We start from the raw sequence: 22535 nt of genomic DNA on the forward strand, positions 1-22535 counted from the left end.
TACGACAAATATATTTCCAACATCCTGTCTAATTCTTAGGAAACCTTTTGAATTTATACGAAATGTCAATACAGACAATTGTTAACGTGAAGCCTTCTCTTTCGAATGCAGTTCGTTCGTATTAAACTTGGTTTTTGTTTCGCCAAAAATAATTCAGTTCAATTGTGAAGATATTTCAGATAAAATATACCAAAGATCATTTTTTATTCAATGTATCTACAATTATTTGCCCTTTTATACGTTAAAAAACTTCGAAAATCTCAGTCTTTGGTGACCAATCGATCCAAGGCTACTTTGACGACCTTTCTTAAAGTATGCAGACACGTCTCTTGAGTATGATTAGAGATAAGCATCATTATATTTGTACTTTTTCAAGTATAATCTTAGTATTCATCAAAGTTTGCGAACAGTTTATTTTCATGCAAATGTTTTTATACTTCTACAACTCAATTCATGATATCACAATTGCAATTTTAATTATATAGTATAAAAACTGAAAGAAATAAATACAACAAAGCATACTTGAGATATAATACTCCTATTAAAAATTAGAGAAAAAATATTATGGTACTCCTGAATGTTCTGGCATATATTTCTAGCAAAGTGCAGAAGTACAAGCTTAGAAGAAAGGATACTCGTACTTTGATCATCATGCAAACGTGCAGTGAGATAATTTACTCACGTATTATCCGCCCCAGGTATCATAGTTATCGACTGAAAATGAAATATCGGTTTAACACATTTACATAAACTATTCAAATTTATTTAGTGAATTCAGTTGTGCACATAAAACGTTTTTTAACCTTAAACTTACAAAATACAGTTTAGAAAAACTAAAAAACACGCTTCTTACAATAAGTAAACTAACTTTGCATTTTGTAAGCAATAGATCTTAGTTTGATTCCCAGTCCGGTGACTGTCCGAATTATTTTTCCATTACCGGAATTATTTTTCCATTACCGGAATTATTTTTCCGTAATTCTTAACTTTACTTTCTCCATTACCCCCCAAAAATACATATTAAACTTATAAAAGCGTGTTAAAAATGTTGAAAAATTTAAGTAAGAAAAACTGGCAGGATTGCCATCTAATATTTGTTGTCGTGAAGAGGAAGATTGAATTTTTTAACGTACCCTAACGTACCCCTAGTGACGCCAACTCGCGTTAATATTATTCATTAATTATTATTAATTAATTATCATCTTATTAAAAGAATGTCTTCGACTGTGTCTAATAATCGATACATGCTGTCCATGTGTTTGGAATAAATTCAATTTTAGCGTTATTATGTATTATGTTAAAAAAACTTGAAAAGGAGCTATTTTTAGAATTTTATTTTATTTTTTCCTTAAACTAACATAGATTTTTCTAATTAGAGGGTTTTTCAGTGGATAAAAAGAGTTAAGTAATAATTAAAAAAATTGATGATTTCCATTCAGAGTCCGTTCAGGCGTTCTACCCAACCGATTTGCTTAATTTTTTTTTCAAGGAAAGGTATTGATGCACAGATCAGCCATCAACCATCGGATTTCATCTAATTTTCACCATTCTCAAGTTATACTCAAATGCGATTTCCCCCTGTACATTACTTATGGGAGTTTTTCACATACACACGTTCTATCCTCAATATCTTAGGTTCTATTCAAGATAGAGACTTCGTTTAAGAACACTCGCTGAAACACCTACTTTCTTTTGAGCTTTTTAAACACTTAAATCGGTTGAGTTGGAGCGGAGCTAGGCGCGGACATTCAATGTGGAGTTATGGATTTTTGTAGGTTTTTAGCAATTTTTCTACATTCAAAGATCTATATCTCAGGTTCTAATATAGCTACAGAATACGTTTTGGTTTAAGAACACTCGCTGAAACACCTTCTTTCTTTTGAGTTTTTGAACACTTAAATCGGTTGAGTTGGAGAGGAGCTAGGCTCGGACATTCAATGTGGAGTTATGGATTTTTGTAGGTTTTTGGCAATTTTTCTACATTCAAAGATCTATATCTCAGGTTCTAATATAGCTACAGAGTTCGTTCTTTTCTATTGTAATGATTTCTGATACTTATTTAATGGATTCGATGCGAATGAGGCCGCGGGTAAAAGCTAGTTAAGTAATAATTAAAAATTCTATTTCAAATTATGGTAGATAGATATTTGTACTTTTAACCAATATATTCAAATCATTGGTCAAAGTTGCAGTGGAAAATGTGTCCGCTTGGCACTTAGTAGTCCCAAGTTTAAAGCTCTCGGGTGGCAAGAATTTTTTTGTAAAATTTTAATTCTAGTTTTTTTTATTTGCAGACAGCAGCAGCTATAGGCGTAGCAGGGGCATGTCGTAGAGAGGATTTAAATTCAGCTTTACTGGTCTGAACAAAAGAAATATATGAATCAGCGTTTTTTAAAATTCCCGAAGTGATTCGGCACATTGACCGGTTTAATCGAATTTTTCGGGATTCAACGTTAAAGCCGACAACACCGCTTCCACGTTTTTAAATGTGGTGTGAGTGCTTGACTTTACGCTTTTGTTTACCATTTAAATATCGGTCGTGCCAAAATAAAGTATATCGAACTTGAAATTAAAGAATAACCGAACACGCGGGACAAGTCCAACAATTAATGCTTTTACGACCATGCGTTGATTGCTGAATGCACGTGAGGTTCATTGCCACCATAATTGTAATCCAATATTTTATAATTGAGTTTATTTAAACATTTCATTATATTATTTACATTAATAGGAAATAAATTTGAAAACAAAGGAATTATATTATTAAAATTTATTATAATTAATTTTAAATTTCCTAACAATTGATTTGAAATTTATGCATATATAAATAGGATCCTAAATAAAACAATGTGAAGACTCGATTGTTATCATGAATTTTTTCCTATAAGGTACTTCAGATTTATAAAACTTTAGCAACAAATATACACACTGTTGTGACTATGTCAGCGTAGGACTCCGCTAGTACAACAGTTTTAGAAACAACTAAGTGCCGAATACCAAATTCAGCAGATGGTAGAATACGCCACGTAAAGATTAACAGGAACCAATCTTCTAAATCTATCTTCTTGGATGTTAGGCCTTGTATATCAAAAAGGCTTAATATTAAATATAGGAGTCGGAATATCCGGGCTAATATATTTCAGATTAAGCTCAACAGGACCAGACACATACTAAGACGAATTTCCATCCACATCTACATGGTGAATATTCCCAAGTCCATGGCTGCTATCTTTGAGTACGCACTGCTATCGCTACCATTAGTAACGACGAAGATAACTTGAAGATTTGGAACGCCAAATACCTGGAATTACTACTAGACCAAGGACTAACGTTTAAGGCCATGTCGACGAATTTGACAAAACGAAAAACGACACGAAACAAGCAGTAGCAGGAAGAGAATATTTCACCTTAACAGAGGGAATACAATGCAAAAAGCCGCAGTCAATGGAGTGATTTGTAAGTGATTATCTGCTTTTAAACATGGTCATATAAACACGGACGATGCTGAACGTTCGGGACAATCATTTAAAGCCGATTCATAAACTTGACTTTCGGTTCTCCGTAGCAGTTCGCGAGTGACGTTCATAGCAAATTCTATACCCTAGTTATAAACTTAAGATCTCTGCCGTTGAACTAAAATTTTTGTTATTCTTTATGACGTATGTACTGCTTTTTGTTTTCCTGATATTTTTGTGTTTCTATTTGTAGTCCAGTTTGTATGGACGATATTATGGAAAATAATGAAGATTTTTTTTATTGGGACAAAAGTGATTAACGCAAACGGGTGTGATTGGGTCTTATATATTGCTACGAACGACCGACGCAAAAAAATAAAATTCGTTTATGTTTAAAGTCACAAACGGCAAACTGATCAGCAAACACCGACGTCTAACGGCAATTATGAATGGTTGAATTTTGTAACAGCAAACGGAAAGTCAAATCGGATTTTATGGAACTCTCTGATCCGCAACGTCACTCAAAATATTGTTGATTGCGGTTTTTATGATAATGTTCACAAATACTTTGATCCTTTACACTTATTTTGATATATATTTTTGTACCACTGTCACACAAGGTTTATTTATTGTTATTTTACAACAAATATTGTCCATTTAATATGTTATTCCTTTTATGTTGATTTTACGAGATCCGGATGTTTCTTAGAATGATCTCTAATTTTGACATAACTAAAAAACACACGTTGTTTTCTAGAAAAACAAGAATCGATACGTTTATAATTTGTAAAAACACGAATTGAACTTTATGTTAAGTATCGTGGGTGTCGCCATGACTTAATGCTAATAAAAAGCTCGCTCATATCGAAAATTCAAACGAATGTTTAGATATTTTCAGACATAATCCCAATGAATTTTCATTATACATCACCATAAATGTAACTTGAGTAGACTACACTGAAACCGGGTCCCAAGAAAGAAGAGTTTGATTGATTATTTCAAATTATTTATATTCACCTGATTTGGCTTCTTCTGATTACTTTCTGTACCAAAACTTATAAAAAGAACTAGATACAAAGCGATTTCAAACAAATTAAGAGGTGATAGCAGAGACAAGCAGGTATTTTGTGTGAAATTATTTTGCATGGTTTCAAAAATTTTATAGTAACTTTTTTATTCAAAAGTCACTCTACCGTCAAACCGTCCTTGTTGTAAGATTATTTAACCTTGATAAACTAGTTTCTAGGTAACGAGTTTCTAAACAAAAAGTTTATAATATCGAATCTACTACATAGTTTTTTATTATTGAGAATATTCCGTATTTATTCATAGATTCAATTGTTATGGTTGATATCATGAAAATGAAAACAAACTTATCGGTTTTAAAATTAATTGAATGTGTTACTGTTGAACATGAGATTGTGGCGCGTTTTACCTTATCACAGTAAAATGGTTTTAATGATAACAAAACAATTAATAATGCAATTAAACGACTAATTATATTTTATTAACATTATTATAAAAAATATGTATATTTATAACCAAAAATCAAGAAAAGTTTTATATTATTTAACTTGAAATAATCTCCAGATTTTCGGTTCGAGACACACGGTCCGGGCGTACCCTCAGTCCAGACAGGGTGATCGATCCTGGTTCTGCCCGGATCCGGAAAAAATCCAAGTAAATTGAATACGAACCTAACTTAACCTATCCTAACCAAACCATTCTTAAATTAAAAGGCTTTTTCGTGGAAAATTCAAAATACGTAATTTTTAAAAAGTTTTCTTTCAATTTTTGTTAAATATTTTATATAATATTGGAAAACCTTAGATGTTGCTGATGGTTTTTCGTTTTGCCTTAATGATAATAATTATTCAAAAGTTCGTATGTTTGCCCATCTCTAGGACTCACTTCGGCAGATCAAATTTTCATGAGCGTCCGGACCGATCGCGGAAGTAACCGGGTGTTTCATGGACGCATGTGATGGGACATTGTACTAAATGGAAGTGAACACACGACCCGGAAGATCGCTCAGCGCGTGTGCAACACTTTAGTCTTTAATTCTCACATAGTTGATACATTTTCAGAAATCATCTTATAACGGATTTAGTGCCGATTTAGTGTAAATTCACAAGGGCGATCTCTTCCTTTAAACCTAAATGGGTAGTTACGTGCATGTTTTTATCAAATGGGCATAGCAAATTTGTGTTCCAAGGTATCGATATACTCGCATTAGCAGCAATTGATAATGCAACTGCTACAATTAGTAAGAAATTAGAGCGATCGATGAGCTTTGACATATTTATCGATACTACACTAACTCAGTATGTTCGGTTGTTTCAGAACTACAAGTACCACTATAAAGCTGAGTATTCTTGTTCGCCATCTTGTGTGTAGCAAACATTTTTGTAGACGTTGACTTCAATATTTATATTTAATCTGAAGTATTCCAGTTTTCTTTGATACTAAAAGTTAAAATTTGTGTATCATACCGCAAATTTGATCTGGGATAGTAAGTCAAAAAACTACATAACCTTTGTGTTTCATAGCATTTGATATACACTACCAATCAAAACTTTTTGCCTACCCCAAAATCCATTCAATAAATTTAAAAATAATACACATTAACAAATTTCTCTTTCATATTGTCAAACAAAGGTCGAAACGGTGTCTTAGAAACTAAAAATAATTGTGTCCGTTATTTTTTTACTTTATACCAGCGCATGTTTCTTTTAGTCGGTAAGTGCGACAAGTTAAAACTTGATTAGTTTATTATTCTTTAACTGTGAATGATTTCTTCCATGTTTACGATTGTAGTGATTTGTACTTCTGGGACCAAGACCTTTTTTTGTGCAGTTCGTATACGAATTGTTTTCGTTCTCGCAAATTCAGACTTTTTAAAGTTTGAAATGGGCAAAACTAAGAAACTACCGGTTGAAACACGTACACTAATCGCAAATCTTCATTGTCTAAGCAAAAGTAACATTGGATCATTCGAAAGCAAAAATCAAGGAAAAACAGCCTTATATGTCGAAGAAAAAACCACTGTTTCACCAAAGCAACGCACCGATTCACAAGTCAATGGCAACGATGGTTAAATTGAACGAATTGCTTCCTCATCCACCGTATAATCCAGATCTGCCCTCCAGTGACAACTGGCTATAATAACAATAGGTATCAACAAAATAGAATTTTTAAACCAAAGTCCGATCGTTAATATCAAACTAGGAATTCACCATACCACCCTGGAGGCGATGCTGGTGATAACATAAATTGTCAAGTTCATTCAGAATAACTTCATAATAAATTTTGGGTCGATTTGATTATAAAGCAATTATAACGAGAAACTTTTAACATTATCGTTTAATGGGGTTTCTCTAATCTTTTTTCCAATCTTTTGACATTTCTACAATTTTATTTATTTTTTATTTGGACGTTAAATAAGATCCATTATTTAGTGAAATAATGTTTAATCAAATCCTTTGTAATGATATATTTCTTATCTCTATATCACCTTTGGAGTTTGGTTTTCGTTTTATGTTCCATCGAATTTTGTACTGCTACTTTGAACCTATTATGATTGTCACGTCTCACTTATATCAACTTCAATTCTGATAATTAAGTTTGTTGTCTACGATCGTCACGAGTGCGGTTTCACTCGTCGAAAGATTTATGATTTCACAGTGTAATTTTAAATTCTTATCAATTTTATGAGTAATTAATATTTTCTACGTTGATAATTACTTATAATGGAAGTTTTTATCTATTCATAGAGAGGTAGTAACAATTTTGAATTTGCGAAGGACATGGTGGTTTTATAGAATAAACATCGATATCGAAAACCAGCAAATGGATTGCGACTTTAGACGCCAAGAAAAAGAGACATGACAGTCTGCGCTTCTTGGGCATGCAGGAGAACCTTCCGTTGCACATGGGGAATTTCACCTAAGATCCTCCACTGGTCAAACCCCTTCTCACGTACGGGGTCACCATCTGGTGATCTTATTTGGCTCCAGGATGGACGATTTCGCCGAAGCAGGCTTCTGCAGAGGACACTCCAAAAATAAGAGAAAGTTTGTTGCGTGAGGAAACTACAATCTTCCAACCGGGGTATTCGCTGTGATGGAAGAAGAAGACAGCAGAATTGCCATACAAGCCACAACGGCTCAGAGGGTGTACTCTAGGCTTGTGCTGGAGGGTAATGAAGCCCTAGAAGCAAGATCCAAGGGTACATGGTCGCTCGGGTACCAATGAAGCGGACTCGATCACCAGATTGGAATCGACAAATCCACTAACGTGCCAATGCAGGCTCTACGAAGATTAATAAAGGCACCTGGCATCAGACGAACTAAGGCACACATAGATAGACCTTCTGTCTGTCTTACAAATTCGGCTGGTAACAGTGAGCATCACAGACGACCCGAAGTGCCGCTGGTATTCAGACCACGTCATCTATGAGTATCCAGCACTCATACGGGCGCGGTTCAAACACTTGGGACAACCTTACAGTTTGCCTAGTGATGTCAAAAGGTTTAATTAAAGGACATGGTCCTTTAGTAATTTCAAGAGGGGTACGACGGGCCTATCAGAAGGCATTTGGTCCTTGGCCGCCCACTATCCTACTATCGATTGATTGATCCAGTCATGATGATTACTGCTGGTTTTTTTTTATATATCAGAAAGACCTTACGTATTACACATTTTTTTTCTGACCATTTTTATATTTAGAGAGGTTCATTCTAAGGTAATATGCTATACGGCTATATGTTCCAGCAATAAATTTTCTTGTCGACTTTCCTAAATCTTAATTTCTTATAATTGGGAAGCATTTTACAAGTATTAATAAACATAACAGTTTCCGCCTAACATTAATTAAATTGTTATAAACATTTTTATTTTATTTTATACTAGAATAGTACTCAAATATACTTAAGTACAATACTAAATTAAAAGCAAGTTTCTCTCACCTATAACCCATTCTAAATGTACCGGCAATATACACTCGCGAAGTACTAAATGATATTTTTTGGATTCTATCTACTATACTTACATCGTACTGCCAGAATCTTATCTTTAATTTAAAGAACTTGAGTTTTGATAGAAGAGACAAAAAAATTTAAGGTAAATAATGAAACCAAATAAAAAAAAAAGATCAAGGTCAATGTGGTCGCCAAGGAGATACATAAGTATCTTTATTTGTTTAATAATCTCAGTTGAACAGGCGATTTTTTTATTTGATTGCAATTGTAATACCTTGAACATGATAAAATTGGGTTCGACGTAAATTCAAATCTTCCCATGTTACGGAAAACATGGCAACTTTCACTAAATTCAAAGATTATCAAATTAAAAATTATACAAACACCAACTTTTCAAAATCATTAGTTACAAAAACAGCGATTAGATACTTAATAAAATTTTTGGTAACATCAAAATAATGTAATGTTTTATCTTATTTATTTACACTCTTTCTATTCGTGAAGTGAGTTTATAAACACCTAACTAACATATAATTAATTCAAATTCTTCGGTTACTTTTCTATTTCGTTCCGTTCGCTATGACTATTTATTATAAATTAACTAACACAGCGCTAACAAACTCATTTATATGTACAAAAATAAATTTTAGAAAATAAGACCTTCCTAGAAATTATTTCAAAAGAAACAATGCAAACAAATCGTCCGCCATGATAAAAAAATATATAAAAACAAACATCAAAGTAATTCCGCGGTATATCAAACTTGCCGTCCATTCGCCGAATTTTAGAACTCCATTATAGCTGGACAAGATCGGCTTTACGGCTTCTCCGTAACAATAAGATTAAAACAATAAATAAATCATCTTGTCAAAGCAACAATCAGTTGTAATATTCCACACTAATTTATTCAATTTACAGAAGCAGATTTTGGATAGGAGCCATCATATTATCATTCGGCCGCCTCTATAAGTTGAATTTCAAATAGTTTCTCAAATATTAATATTACCAAATTATTTCTATGTAGTTAGGTAAGGAAAACATAATATTGAAGAAATCAGTACCGTAGGGAATACATTTCTCTTTAATAAAAAAAAAATCAAGAAAAAGCTACAACTTCGTCTGATTTTACATATTATTATTTATGTATGGAATAATAAGTTTTTTAACATATCTCATGTCCATGCCACTAAAGTTAGCAGAGCAATATGAGCAGACAGAAAAAACAATATGCGGAAAATTAAGTGCCATGTTACGAAAACTTCCACTGTGCAAGTTTTTGAGAAATTGGGTGTTCTGCTCACTTTATTAAAAAGTTAACAAAGCAATGCGAGTTAAATATGCATAATCAATAGATAATTGAAGTAAAATGCTTCCATAATCAAATGCTCCGTTGTTCAATGATTCTTGGACGAGTGGCCTCGTTAGTGCCTGTATAATTAAGTGCTCCAGAATGGATTAATTTTTCTCAACGCACTCATAAAAATACAACTTCTTTTGCAGGGAAAATTCGCTTTATATCCTACTTTTTCATATCAACTCCAAAACATTCATTTCTTTGAATTGAAGACCTATCGAGTCCACCCATCTTCATAACTTCGTCAATGACAGTGATCTGCCGAGAAACCTCGGAAAAAGTCATTTTCTAAAGACAGAACAGCCAATTTCTCAAAAACTTGCACAGTGGAAAATTTTATAATATGGCACTTAATTTTCCGCATATTGTTTTTTCTGTCTGCTCATATTGCTCATCCAATTTTAGTGACATCGTACCCCTGCCCCAACAGTAGCCTTTAAATCCAAAAATTAGAAAAATTGCACAATTATTGCTAGAAAATTGAAAAATCTTATCTTAAGTTATGTCATGTCAGTTACTATTGCGGTAACTTTCTAAGTTTAGGAGTTATCTTCCGAGAAGTGAAAAATGAAGTTAGAATCAATTCCAAACGCTTATTAATCGATAGTTTGTTGAGTTACGACATGGCTCCGTTGAGCGGAGGTGCGACATGGCAGCGAAATGTAGAAGAAAATACAATCGACGGAAAAAATTATTAACGACCGAAATGGGCTGGAAAAGAGCAGTGTGCAAATCCAGGAGGAACAGGATGAGAAATGACAGAGGAAGAGAGATAGCAAGCGAGTCAGGCACACATTAAATGATGAATTCAAATTCAAAGAACCAATCTGGTATGGTCCTGAACAAATAATATCAGAGAACAGAATACCTAAGCAGGTGGATACCACAAGGGAAAAAGAGAAGAGGAAGATCAAGAAGAAGCTAGAAAGAGGTCATAGTTAAGGAAATGCAGGAGAGGGACTAAGAGAAGAGCTATGGTAGGATGGAGACAAATCGAGGTTAGATATCGGAATGTTTTCCACATTCAACACCAAGGTCTCGAAATATATCCAAAGTGTCTTTCTTATTCAACAAATTAATTCATGAACCATCTGAACTAATAGCCGAAACATAACGAAAATTCTGGAATTTTTATGCAGAAATATTCTAAGGAGTGAGCGTTTTAAAATAAATTATAGACACAGGATGATAATTTAACATTTCATTTGCCAAGTTTCAGATTATTTTTTGTTGGTAGTTTTTAATGTGATCTTCAGAGATGCAAGCACATCAGACCCTTTCAAGTGAATATTTGAAATGAAATACTTTTTATTTCATTGTTAAGAATCATCTACGTTTGTTGTTGTAAAAGGTTTGTTCTTGGTAGCTGCACTGGACCTGTGCAGGCCAGTTCATATGGTGCAGAGATCAATGGAGCATTTGTTGATTGTTGAATTTGAGATTATTTGATGTGATTCAAGCCTTGTAGTATTAACAATAATGGAAAACGATTTAGTACTTTTTGATATTTTACATTCGTCTGATGACGAAGATGTAGTGCCACCGTTTCCAGATTACACTTATTGCACGGCACTGGCTGAACTGACTTTAGACCCAGTGCCAGCTGTACAGTGAACTGGATGAACTAGTACTCTTACACTGCTAGTAAGAACAGCAACACAAGCGCTGGTTCTGCTACAAAGTACGCTTTGTGTACATTTCCCGAACTAGTTTTGTCAGTGCAGCTACCAAGAACAAACCTATAATAGAATCGGTGGAAGTCTTCAATCACGTGACTCAATCTACGATTTTTCGAGCACTAATTTTTTACAAACTATTTTCTTCTATCAATAGAAATCAAACGTAGTAGTTTCATTGAAAATTAAAACAAAAGATAGAGAAAATCGAATATATCCATATTTTTATCAAAAGAATATTGCTAAATATATTGGTGTTAACTATATAAATAAAATATAAAGAATTGAAAAAGTTGAATATCTTTTAATTACCAGTTTTTAAAAGTTTTGAATATTAGCCATAAGGATTATTTCTACTGGAATTTTGAATTGACTCATATGAATATTGGTGTTGACGTTTTAGTCGCGTGATGCCGTTTGTGTTGTAATTATATGTGAAAAATCCTCAATAGTGATACACCAACGAGTTACAAGGTGTATTTGAACATAAATTAATTATATCCAAGATTTACTCAAATAATTGGGCTTGATGGAAACTTACTTCAAAATCTAGGTGCACTGGTCTTATTGGTTCCGAATAGATTTTTTAATAGATTAATCTCAATCTATCAACTATATATACCAGAGCTTTTGAACAAAAAAAAAGTTTGAAATTCAATTAAGCACTAACCATCTAGACCACTTGGATATTTCTCCTATTAAATATATTCAAAAGTAACGTGGAAACATAAATTTCAATTTAATTTTCATGTTCTATCTAAGTTTTATATAGTTGATAGTTTTAATTTGTTAATAATGTTTTGTTTTATTTGATCTTGTTCATTGCAAAGTCAATATACAATATTTTTTAAAACGAAATTTTGGGATGAATTTATACCCTGTTTGATATTTCTTCAATCTCTGAATTTATTCTGGTATTTTACCGAAATCACTTTGCAGAAACGTCATTAATTTTCCTCACTTGCACGTGCTCCTATAAAGGAATTGCCTATTTCAAAAAATGACGCATCAATGTGAATGAATCGACCCACACTGGTCTACATGTCACAATTTAAACCTCATTAAGACATAAACTGTAACAGCACAACCTTTGGACTTCGAACTGTTGGAACGACTAAAATATAATAATAATGATAATTTTAAATGAGAAATTTCCTTTCATGTCGACAGTCAAATTTAGAACAAGGGGATGTATAAGGGTCTGATCATATTAATTCCATAATTTATTTCAGAATTAGTATTGTGGCAGCATCATGATTGTTTTAGATTATTATAAATGTTTATCATCGCGAATTTGATTGCATTTCAATATATTATTTCAATTTCTTGAAAAAACAACCATTTAATCAATTTAACTTTATTCTATATCACAAAATTCTTATTTAATCCTATGTCGGAACTCATACCAAATTTGGAAATGAAAAATAATGTTTACTCCCCGCATAAAATTCGGTAAACATCAGTCCATGTGGACTCATCATCCCCACTGTTCACCAATAAAACATCAAATCGTAAACATAAATGCATTTCTATTGGCCGACACTGTCGGTACATTATTTTTTCGAAATATTCCTGCCAGAAAGTCTGCGATATGCATTGGCGTGTCTTGGTGAGATTAATCTAATTCATAAATTTCTTGAAATAAATATAAATATGACTTTCTTTAGACTGCATCTGTCTAAATAACGGCGTATAATGCCGTCCAATTAATGATAATTCGATTCTCTTTTAACGAATACTTTCTCGCATAAGATATACATATTTTTTAAAGTATTTATAAAAATAATAAATTTATAAAATGAGGTATCTACGCCTATGGTAAATAAAATTGTCGGCAAGTGTTTTTATAATCTGCAATTGATATAGGAAGAACTATACCTGAAAGAGCATTTGAAATACAGCAGGAATAAAATTAAAAACATTATATAGATATGAAAATGGGATTAGATATAATCGCTTATTGCGTTATTTTCTGGAAATTGTATTAATGGGATTGATAGTGCTATTAGCTGAAATCAAAAATCTTATGAATTTAAATCTGTTCAGAGATATCCAATTGCAAACTGATGTAATAAATTTATAAGGATAACAAATTCAAGTCACCTTGGAGCTGAGTAAATATGTGATATGTAAAATGTACCTATTCCAAAAGGCATAATTCTTTTTTTATAATATCTAAATTATGTTAAAAACATGTTAAATGGATAGTTAAAACTTTTAATTAAGGTAAATTCCATTATCATACCTCAAGTATTCCAAAATCTAAAATAGTGACATTGATCTTTGCTGTTAATTAAGCTTAACCATGACAAAATTAAATTAATAAATTAAATTACTAATTGAAGGACACTGAAATGGTACTTGTAGTTCTTGCAGAAAATTAACAGTAAATTCAAATTAAAATTAAACTAAAATTTCGCCAACTTTCAACTTCATAGAGTAATTCTTTAATTTTGTGAGGTTATGAGCACATAAAAGTCAGGTCAGTCTATATTGGTGGTATTGTTTTGTTTACATCCTTGTTCTTTGGTTATTGCGCCGATTTCCGCCGTGGTGTTTTATTATATAAAACTAATATCAAGAACATAGGAAAAAATCTGGAAGTCAGCAATGTCCTTTAGATGATGGAACACTGATGGTCGATGTCAGGAGCTTTCCACATTTGTATGACTAAAAGGAGCCATACAGGGAATTTGTATTGGTTAACCAGTAATTTATAATTATCCTTAATTTACTGTATAAACCAAAAAATTGCCACCAAGAAATTTTTGTTTAATGTTAATTTAATTTGACTGCAAGCTTTAATTTAAATAATTTTAAAAGAAAAATATATTTTTTCCAATTATTTAGATCATTGAAGATGATATACTCTTTACTTTTATTTAAATATGAAATAGGTAAAGATTCGCTGAAGCTCGTAAATATTTGTTTCATTGACGTGTTTAAATAAAACTAAGACTGGAAAGACCAAATGTTTCCTATAAATACATTTTCTTACGAGCATCTACATGTTTATATAAAATATTAAAATTATTGTGTGATGCATTCTTCTGTCGTTTGTGCCTATTCATTGTATTTTCCCAGAAGACATTAATATACCCTTCTTAGCAAATGATTACAGAATTAAAATTTCTAACAGGTAAAGCATATTCTAATTTTATTACAAATTAGTTTTTATCAACAATAATTTTTAATGTAATATTAATGGATAAAATTAATTTAACACGCCACGATTTCGTTGACATCTAAACCGGAGAAACATAAAACATAACCTATCTCAATCGGTTTGTCAAACCTGATTAATAACGAGTATCAATTGAAACTGAAAAGCATTACAAACAAATACGTATGAAAACAATTCAACAACTTTAAACGATATAAATGATCACTTATTTTGAAATACATAATATCAATCTAGTTACATAAAGTGTTTTACTTACCCAAGATAATTCGCAGCTTATTGAAAGGAAAACACTAAAAACTGATAGTGAATATTTATGAAAAAATTTTTGAACACACACAGTCTATCAATTTAAACCCATATAAGAAACTGACACTACTTGAATTACCGTCCTTAGTAAAAAATAGAATATGCCGTTTGTCGTACCCGTATTTTTGGTCAGAATGTCTCTCAATCTCATGGCCAATAAGAACAAAACGTATTTAGGAGGGAGAGTGGCGTGATGTTATACGTCACCATGCACTATGGAATCAAATCGATATTTTTATTTTGATATTTAACTCTTTTCCTCTCCTTTATATTTTCAATATTCATAATTATTACTTATTAAGATATCCCATTCTGTTTTACATATCAATTAAGGAGAGCGATTACTAAAAAGGATAATTGTTCATTAACATTCCAACAACGTTGCCGCGTAAATTTTAAATTTTGAGTCTGTTGTGAAAGTTGCCGCCTAAATGTTTTTAATCCGCCCAGCTTTAAAAAATGTTTCAAAATATAAAAACGGAAAAACATTGTTTTTAATATTTTTATTATCATAAAATAAAAATGTATTAAACAAAGTGAAATGGATATATTTATAACATTAATTTTATATTGTTTCAAGATTTTTTATTATCGCAAGTCAATGCCCTAATCTAATATTATGCAACCATCATAACATTATTTCTGAAGATGTGATTATTTCATTTTAATATCATGTGGGGTGTCCGTCGGGAAGGTATACTACTTTGTTTTGCCACCATTTTGGTAAACATTAGTGTTAACAGTTCATATTTGGCACTCGTGAAGTAGAGACGTGGCAAATTTATTATGGAAAAATATTCGGTAAACCAACGTGTAGATATAGTTTTGCAGTAAAGATGATTGTCAAGAAATGAAGCTTTAACTACAGAGGGTATCTCATAAATAGTGTCGGTTTCCAATGTTGACTTTGTTTAATTGAGTGTTGATTCTTCTTTTGTTCTATTTGAAACGTATCTGATACTACTGAAACCGCATCGGCAGTTAATGTGCCCCTTCAAAAACCAAATTTCTAATCGGATAGATCGCCATTAACTTCCACTGCTGTTTGAAGCCTAGTCTAGCATTCACAAAAGCCGATTTCATGTGCGTAGTTTTGGTCCCCTTTTGCTTTGGCTATAAGAACTAGATTTTGCTTTTCTATCTTTCTGGGAAAATCCCAATTTTAAGATATGTATTATACAGGCGAAGTAGTAATGAGGGAACGAATTTGAGGAATTTCTGGGGGAATACCATTTGGCCCTGGCGCGCTCTGGTTTTTTCGTAGATTGCATCGCTATTGTTATTTCTTCTTCTGATCCGAGGTATTCCGTCTTCAAAGACAAAGACTCCTATTTACCGAATTGCTGCAACTATCGTCTCCATCATCGTTGATTTTGCATACATCTTTACGTCTATCTACTTCAGCCCAGTTGTTTATTTTCCTTTCTCTTTGTGTTCTCTTTCGTAAGCGTTGGCGTCCTCTTCTCAGATTCGCGATTTCATAGGTCCACCAATAAGCAGGAGATCTGAATTTTGCATCTGTTTTCCTTGTTACTGAATTTGCATATGTGTTCTTGAAGAGTTCCATGGTTGCTTCTACTAATTGTTTTGCATCTTCTACATTCTTCGTTGGAAGATTCTCTAGAGCTTATTTTTCTTTCTGGATATGTTCGAATTTTTTCCCGTCCAGCTTTGGTAGGTTCCATCTTGTGACGCGCTTTTGCTTCGAATAATCAATGGAGAACTTATATTCATGGTCATTTAGATTGAATTCTTCCAGGACTAGTCGTTTATGGTTATTGCTATAACCTCAGACGCGAAGGAGATGGTTGGCGGTGTCTTTCTGTTCCTAACGTTATTTAACACCTCTAAACCAAATCTGGATACCATATATAGGATTTATCGCCCTCTCGAGTCAGTCTCCTCGGATCCCCATTCAAGAGCTCTAGAATTTTGTAATACATCCTCCAATTCATTGAGGTGATGAGTAATGCTGTCTTTCACTGGTGGTAATGGGTTGACAATAGTAAATAATGTAAGTAATGTTACCGTTCTGATCCATGCAAATCCATTTCCTTTGCCTCTGGTTCTCGTACCCAGATTGCAGTGTTCTGAAGATTTTCCGCAATCTTTATTTTGCTTTTGAATGTATATCACAATCCCTGTTGAAGATTTAACGCACACAAGTTGAGATACTAAAAAATTTATTTAGTCAAATTTTATTACAATAAATACAATTTCATAAATTACTAAATTTAGTAAATGAACATAAAATATTTTATAATTTTATATGATATATTACAATTTTTTTTTATATGAATATAAAAAAAATTTGTGGTTTCCATAAATAAGGATCATCAGAATATTTTTACAACGGAAGTTTTCTTCTGAGTAACTATTTCCTATTTTTTTCCCAAAATTGAGATAATACTAACTAAAATTCAAATTATCATTTTAATGACATAAAATAATTGAAAAGGCACATTTGTTCATGTAAGTCAAAATAACATATGAAACTAATATATGAAATAATTAGGTAATCACTGAAAAGTTATGAATGATGTTAAGATGAAACTATTCACAGGGCGAATCCAGATTCTTGTTTATAATGGTTAATAAGTGTAATCGTTACACCTGGTAGTTTTATAACATTTTAAAAACTGAAGATTCATTGCGTTATACCAAAAAAGATTTGCTCATATTGAATTTGCACCTTTTAGTTTCTTTCTGCAGAGGCTCCAAATGATAAAAGGCACAATGGGTTTATCTAAACAAGTAGTATCTTAACAGGATCACCACCATGCAAAAGTTGAAAATATTCTTCTAAGACTCATATCTTGTGTCAACTTTTTTTCAATTTTTTTCACATACCCAAAAAACAACATTGGATTCTGATGAGCTCATTGGAATTATTCACTACCCTCCAAATAGTAATAGTAGCATCACATTTTTACAACTGCCTAGTGAATAATACACTTTATTGAAAAGAAAAGAAACAAATAAAAAATATAATTTAATCATAGGCTCAATCTTGTTTCTAAATTCATGCGAAAAAATTCAAATGGTAAGTGTCCATATGAAATTAAGATGAGTCTTTCCTATAACAAAATTTTCTGAGTCCTCCCATTCCGAGATATCATCCTTAATCATGAGGTGGTGACTGAAATTGTTTTTTTCTAAAATTTCAGTGATGTTAGAAACTTGAATGAACAACTACGGATATTTTTTCAATATTCCTGTTTCATTTCCAGCATTTACTATGAACTATATTACATTTTACAGATTCCCTGTTTTTCACTATATAAATAATAAATTATAAAATTTATTCTTATTCTTTGCAACTATTAGTTTTGGAAAAAAAATTAACAAAAAAAAATATAGGAAAAAATTTTAGGAAAAAACAATAAAAACTCAATTTGAGTCACCACCTCATGATTAAGGGAGATATCTCAGAAAGGCATGGGCTAAGGAAATTTTGTTATAGGAAAGACCCATTTTAATTTCATACAAACAATCACCTCCTGAATTTTGTCACATGAATTTAGAAACAACCTGTCTATAGAGAGATAATCTATAAATTTCATGAATTGATAATGCCTATTTCATGTTCAAATTAAGAAATTTTAAACAATATAATTTGAACAATTCATAATTATGAAGCAGTTGATCACAAATTCAAGAGAACAATAGACCTTAAACTAAGCTACAATTAAGATTTTCCTTTGACAACTATTCATATACAAAACAAATTTCTGATTATTTAGCAAATAAATTTTTGAACTTTAGTAACTTTCTCCTATGTCAGCACGATGTTTTTTGGCAATTTTTCACAAATCACTCACTTTTCACTTGAAATCTATATTATAGAGTTTGGATGTTTTCAATTCCTTCACCAAAATTAATAGACTCGACGACTTCCAGTGTTTCACACAATTTTCTTTTTAATATTATCCTTAGTGAACTATTCAATTGTTCAAAAAATTCTAATGGTTGTGAAAAATTCATCACTAACTTCTTTTGGAAAAATTTGAATTCATATGTTGAGAAGATCTTTGAATGTTATTTAGCTTAGACTTAATTCTTGATTCCACATCTGTAAGATTCTGCTGGCTTTTTGATAACTGTCTATGAATAAAGTTTTTATCAAAATCTTCTACTTTATTTTCATCTTTTTCATTTTCCTGTTTATACTTTCTCAAATTATCACTCCTCTCCTTGTCCCTCTTCACAGCATCAACCATCATTTGTTTTCTAATTTCCTCCTTTTCTTTGTCACTCAACTTTTTACTAAGATTCTTTGTTTGTTCAGTTGCTTTAGAGGGTCCAATCTTTTTTTGTACTGTTTTGATTTTTTCAGAAGGTGCTTTTAAAGGAATTTTGGTACCATCTGATCTGATCAGACCAAAAGATTTCTTTTTATAAACATATTCATCATTATCACTGTCATAATGGGAATACGTTGTTGGTGCTTCTTCTTGTTCTCCTTTTGCATTTTCAGGATTAGAATTTCGAATCATCCTTAATTTTTCCAATATCATTTGGCTTAGGTGATCATTTTCAATGCCTTGTTCCTTTGTATCATTTTCACCAGTACTACTTATTTTCTTCTTATATTCATGACTTTTACAGCCATTTCTGTCTGAGTTCCTATCACTTGATTCACTCCTTTTGCTTTGTTTTTTCTTTCTCTTATCACAATCACTTCCAGCGTCACTATTACTTGAACTATCTCTATGTTTCCTGGTTTCTTTTTTGTACTTTTTATTTGCATATTCTCTACTACCTGATCTATCCCTGTGTTTTCTTATTTTATTTCTTTCTATTTTGGATTTTTTCTTCTTGTATTCACTATCACTTGAACTATCCCTTTGTTTTCTTGTTTTATTTTTGCTTTTTTTAGATGCCCTATCTTCATATTCACTACTGCTTGAGCTATCCCTATGAATTCTTGTTTTATTTCTTTCTTTTTTAATTTTTTTCTCTTCATATTCACTAGTGCTCAATCTATCCCTGTTATTTTTTCTCTCTTTTGAACTATGGTATTGCTTTTTAGGATTCAATTTTTCAGATATATGTTTATTAATTCGTCCATTATATTTTTTTCGCTGAGCATCTTCACTATCTGAACTTGAAGATTTGCCTTTAAGTTGGCTTCTACAATTGTCTTCATCACTATCACTACTACATTTCCCTGCTAAAATATCATCCATATCTTTTTGGGATAGTTTATCTTTAAGTTGATTAAATTTATGCATTAATATGGTATCCAGATGATTTTCTTTTTTTTCATTCTCTAATAAATTAATGGGTATTGAACTACCCTTTAGATATTTTAATTTTTCAAACAACCGCTTGTCCAAATCATCTTCACGATGAGACTTTTTCTTTTTCTTCTTTTTCTTTTTCTGGGCTTGTAAAGCTTCCTGGAGTTTTTTTAATTGAATGGGATTTTGTAAAAATTGTCGTCTAGCCTCTTCTTCTTGTTTTTTAATCGCAGCAAGGGGATCTTCTTGTAGTTTTGCAGACAGATCAACCTAAAACAGATATAGTTTAAATATATTCATCTGCCGGTTGATGCAAGGTTGAACAAAATATCTTTATCTTTACATGTTTATCATATTTGCATAATACATATTATTTCAAGTAATTTTTACATTATTCAAGATATTATATTCAATCCAAATATTTGACTAATCAACATGTTCCAACAATATAATGATCACAGTATTTACTTGACTAATTAATGGATAAGTCCAATTAATGTAGATATATCTGTTTTGTTGAGTAGCACATTTCTTTTCTTTCTATAGTAATACTATTACTTTTGAGAAAAAATTTATATTTTGAAAAAGTTACTTCCTTGTTACATAAACATTGTTATTTTAGGAAAAATGTTGCATTATTATAATAAATGTATACAAAAATATAGTTACCTGTTCTTCTTGAACAATTTTATTAAAATCTCTAATAGATGGTGGAATGCACTCATGTTCCACATGGTTTTTTGGAGGCGCAATACCAAGTTTCTTTTCTTTCTTTTCATTATTGAGTTGTTCAAATGTTTTATCTACCGATTTTCCCAATAAATATTCTTCTTCGTTAACATGACTGTTAACGCCCTAGAAAAATAAGTAATGAATTAGTTTTATAGTTGCAATGTATCAAATATAAGTATTTATTAGAAATAGATATATTGAAGATAGTACTGACACTTAATAAATCGTAAGAATAATTTGAATTACTTACTTTATACATCCAGTCTAACTTATTCTCATTATTTTCGTTCATTTTTGTTACAACTTATTTAAAGAAAAATTATAAACACTATAAAATAACCTAACACAATATTAACAATCTTCTACACTTCACATTGACACAATGCTATTAATCTTCTTTTTTATATTTACAAATATGTTTATCTGTACCAAGTGAATAACGAAAATAGGTATTGGGGAAAGCAATACACGTTTTTTACTACAAATAATATATTTTAACAACACAGTTGACTGAAGATAAGTTATTTTCCTTTTTTCCAAAATAAATTATAATATAATAAATGATTTTTCTTTCGTAATGGCTATTGATTCATAATCATTAGATTTTGGGATATTTGTGCCACTTTTTTAATTATGTATATATATATATATATATATATATTATTTATATATATATATTTATATATATATATATATATATATATATATATATATATATATATATATTTATAATAGTTTTGGGACACACTGAAATCAATGCTTTAGATATCTGTTAATGCTGAGACATGTGGGAAAACACTAGCATTATTTTAAATATGGCGCAGAAATATGACGTCAACGTGTTGGTCAACACTTCCTAATAAGTTATAGCGTCAACATATGACATGAATACCACGGATAAGTTGTTTCGTTGAGCTTATTATTGAAATTAATTATCATTGTTGAAAACCCATTAGTTCCAATATGAAGCGAAGAACTGTTTTGTTCTAAAAATTCTCTTGATTGCAAAAATTGACGAAAAGTAAGATTTAAAAAAGAAGAGAACGGAAGTCACTTGTCAATATATGGAGGGAGGTATTATAATGTTGTCATTTTCACTCGTTTTATTGAAAATTATAAACATAAGTTTACAATTCTTTTAAAATCAATTGCATCGAATGCAGAGAACTTTGACCAGTAAACATAAGCTTCCAATTTATTTGCCTTGTGAGAGAAAACGAAACGAATTCATAGCTTGCTTTGATGGTGATATGATCTACATTATAATAACATTTGAATTTCGCGCAAAATAACATTTAAATTGGTTATTGATATTGGTTGCGTTCGGTAATGCTGTTCGCGGAACAGAGCGAACAGAGTGCGATATATGTCACGTGATCATATGTTGTACAGATTGATCGAGTAAATCGCCGATGAGTAAAGGAATAATGAAAAAAACATAACCAAAAATAATTCAAGTCAGCTAGTCCGAACAGTATCTAATTAAGTTTGGATAAACAAATCGATTCGTTAAATGCTTATTTACAATGGAGAACCAATTCGTATTGAAGCTGGTTATCAATTCTTGAAATCTAGAGGTGGTAAGTATTATACTCACTCAGTTTTT

The 22535-nt window shown here is 31.4% G+C and overlaps 2 protein-coding genes across 7 annotated transcripts in view; both read right to left on the reverse strand.

Annotated features, from left to right (window-relative positions):
• Nucleotides 1-15142, reverse strand: part of LOC130902889 (long-chain-fatty-acid--CoA ligase 4) — a 41624-nt gene extending 26482 nt beyond the window's left edge. For 2 of the 6 annotated variants that reach the window (XM_057815192.1, XM_057815175.1), the window contains exon 1: nucleotides 14905-15142. Coding sequence is in view for 4 of the 6 variants with exons in the window: in XM_057815171.1 (XP_057671154.1) it covers nucleotides 683-705 (23 nt within the window). In the remaining 2 variants the exon portion in view is untranslated. Of the gene's footprint in view, nucleotides 1-682; nucleotides 715-8422; nucleotides 8516-14904 lie in introns of those variants that run through there. The other 4 variants (XM_057815171.1, XM_057815182.1, XM_057815187.1 and 1 more) reach the window with 4 other exon arrangements.
• Nucleotides 15143-17120: 1978 nt separating this feature from the next.
• LOC130904189 (peptidyl-prolyl cis-trans isomerase G-like) lies at nucleotides 17121-21316 on the reverse strand. The gene is made up of 3 exons (XM_057816811.1): nucleotides 21180-21316; nucleotides 20867-21052; nucleotides 17121-20467 (listed from the first exon to the last, which is right to left on the reverse strand). Exons 1-3 carry the CDS (start codon nucleotides 21219-21221, stop codon nucleotides 18941-18943), a joined length of 1755 nt encoding a protein of 584 aa, XP_057672794.1. The 5' UTR covers nucleotides 21222-21316; the 3' UTR covers nucleotides 17121-18940.
• Between the last annotated feature and the right edge of the window lie 1219 nt (nucleotides 21317-22535).

Source organism: Diorhabda carinulata, chromosome 2 (assembly GCF_026250575.1).
Source record: "Diorhabda carinulata isolate Delta chromosome 2, icDioCari1.1, whole genome shotgun sequence".
NCBI lineage: Eukaryota > Metazoa > Arthropoda > Insecta > Coleoptera > Chrysomelidae > Diorhabda > Diorhabda carinulata.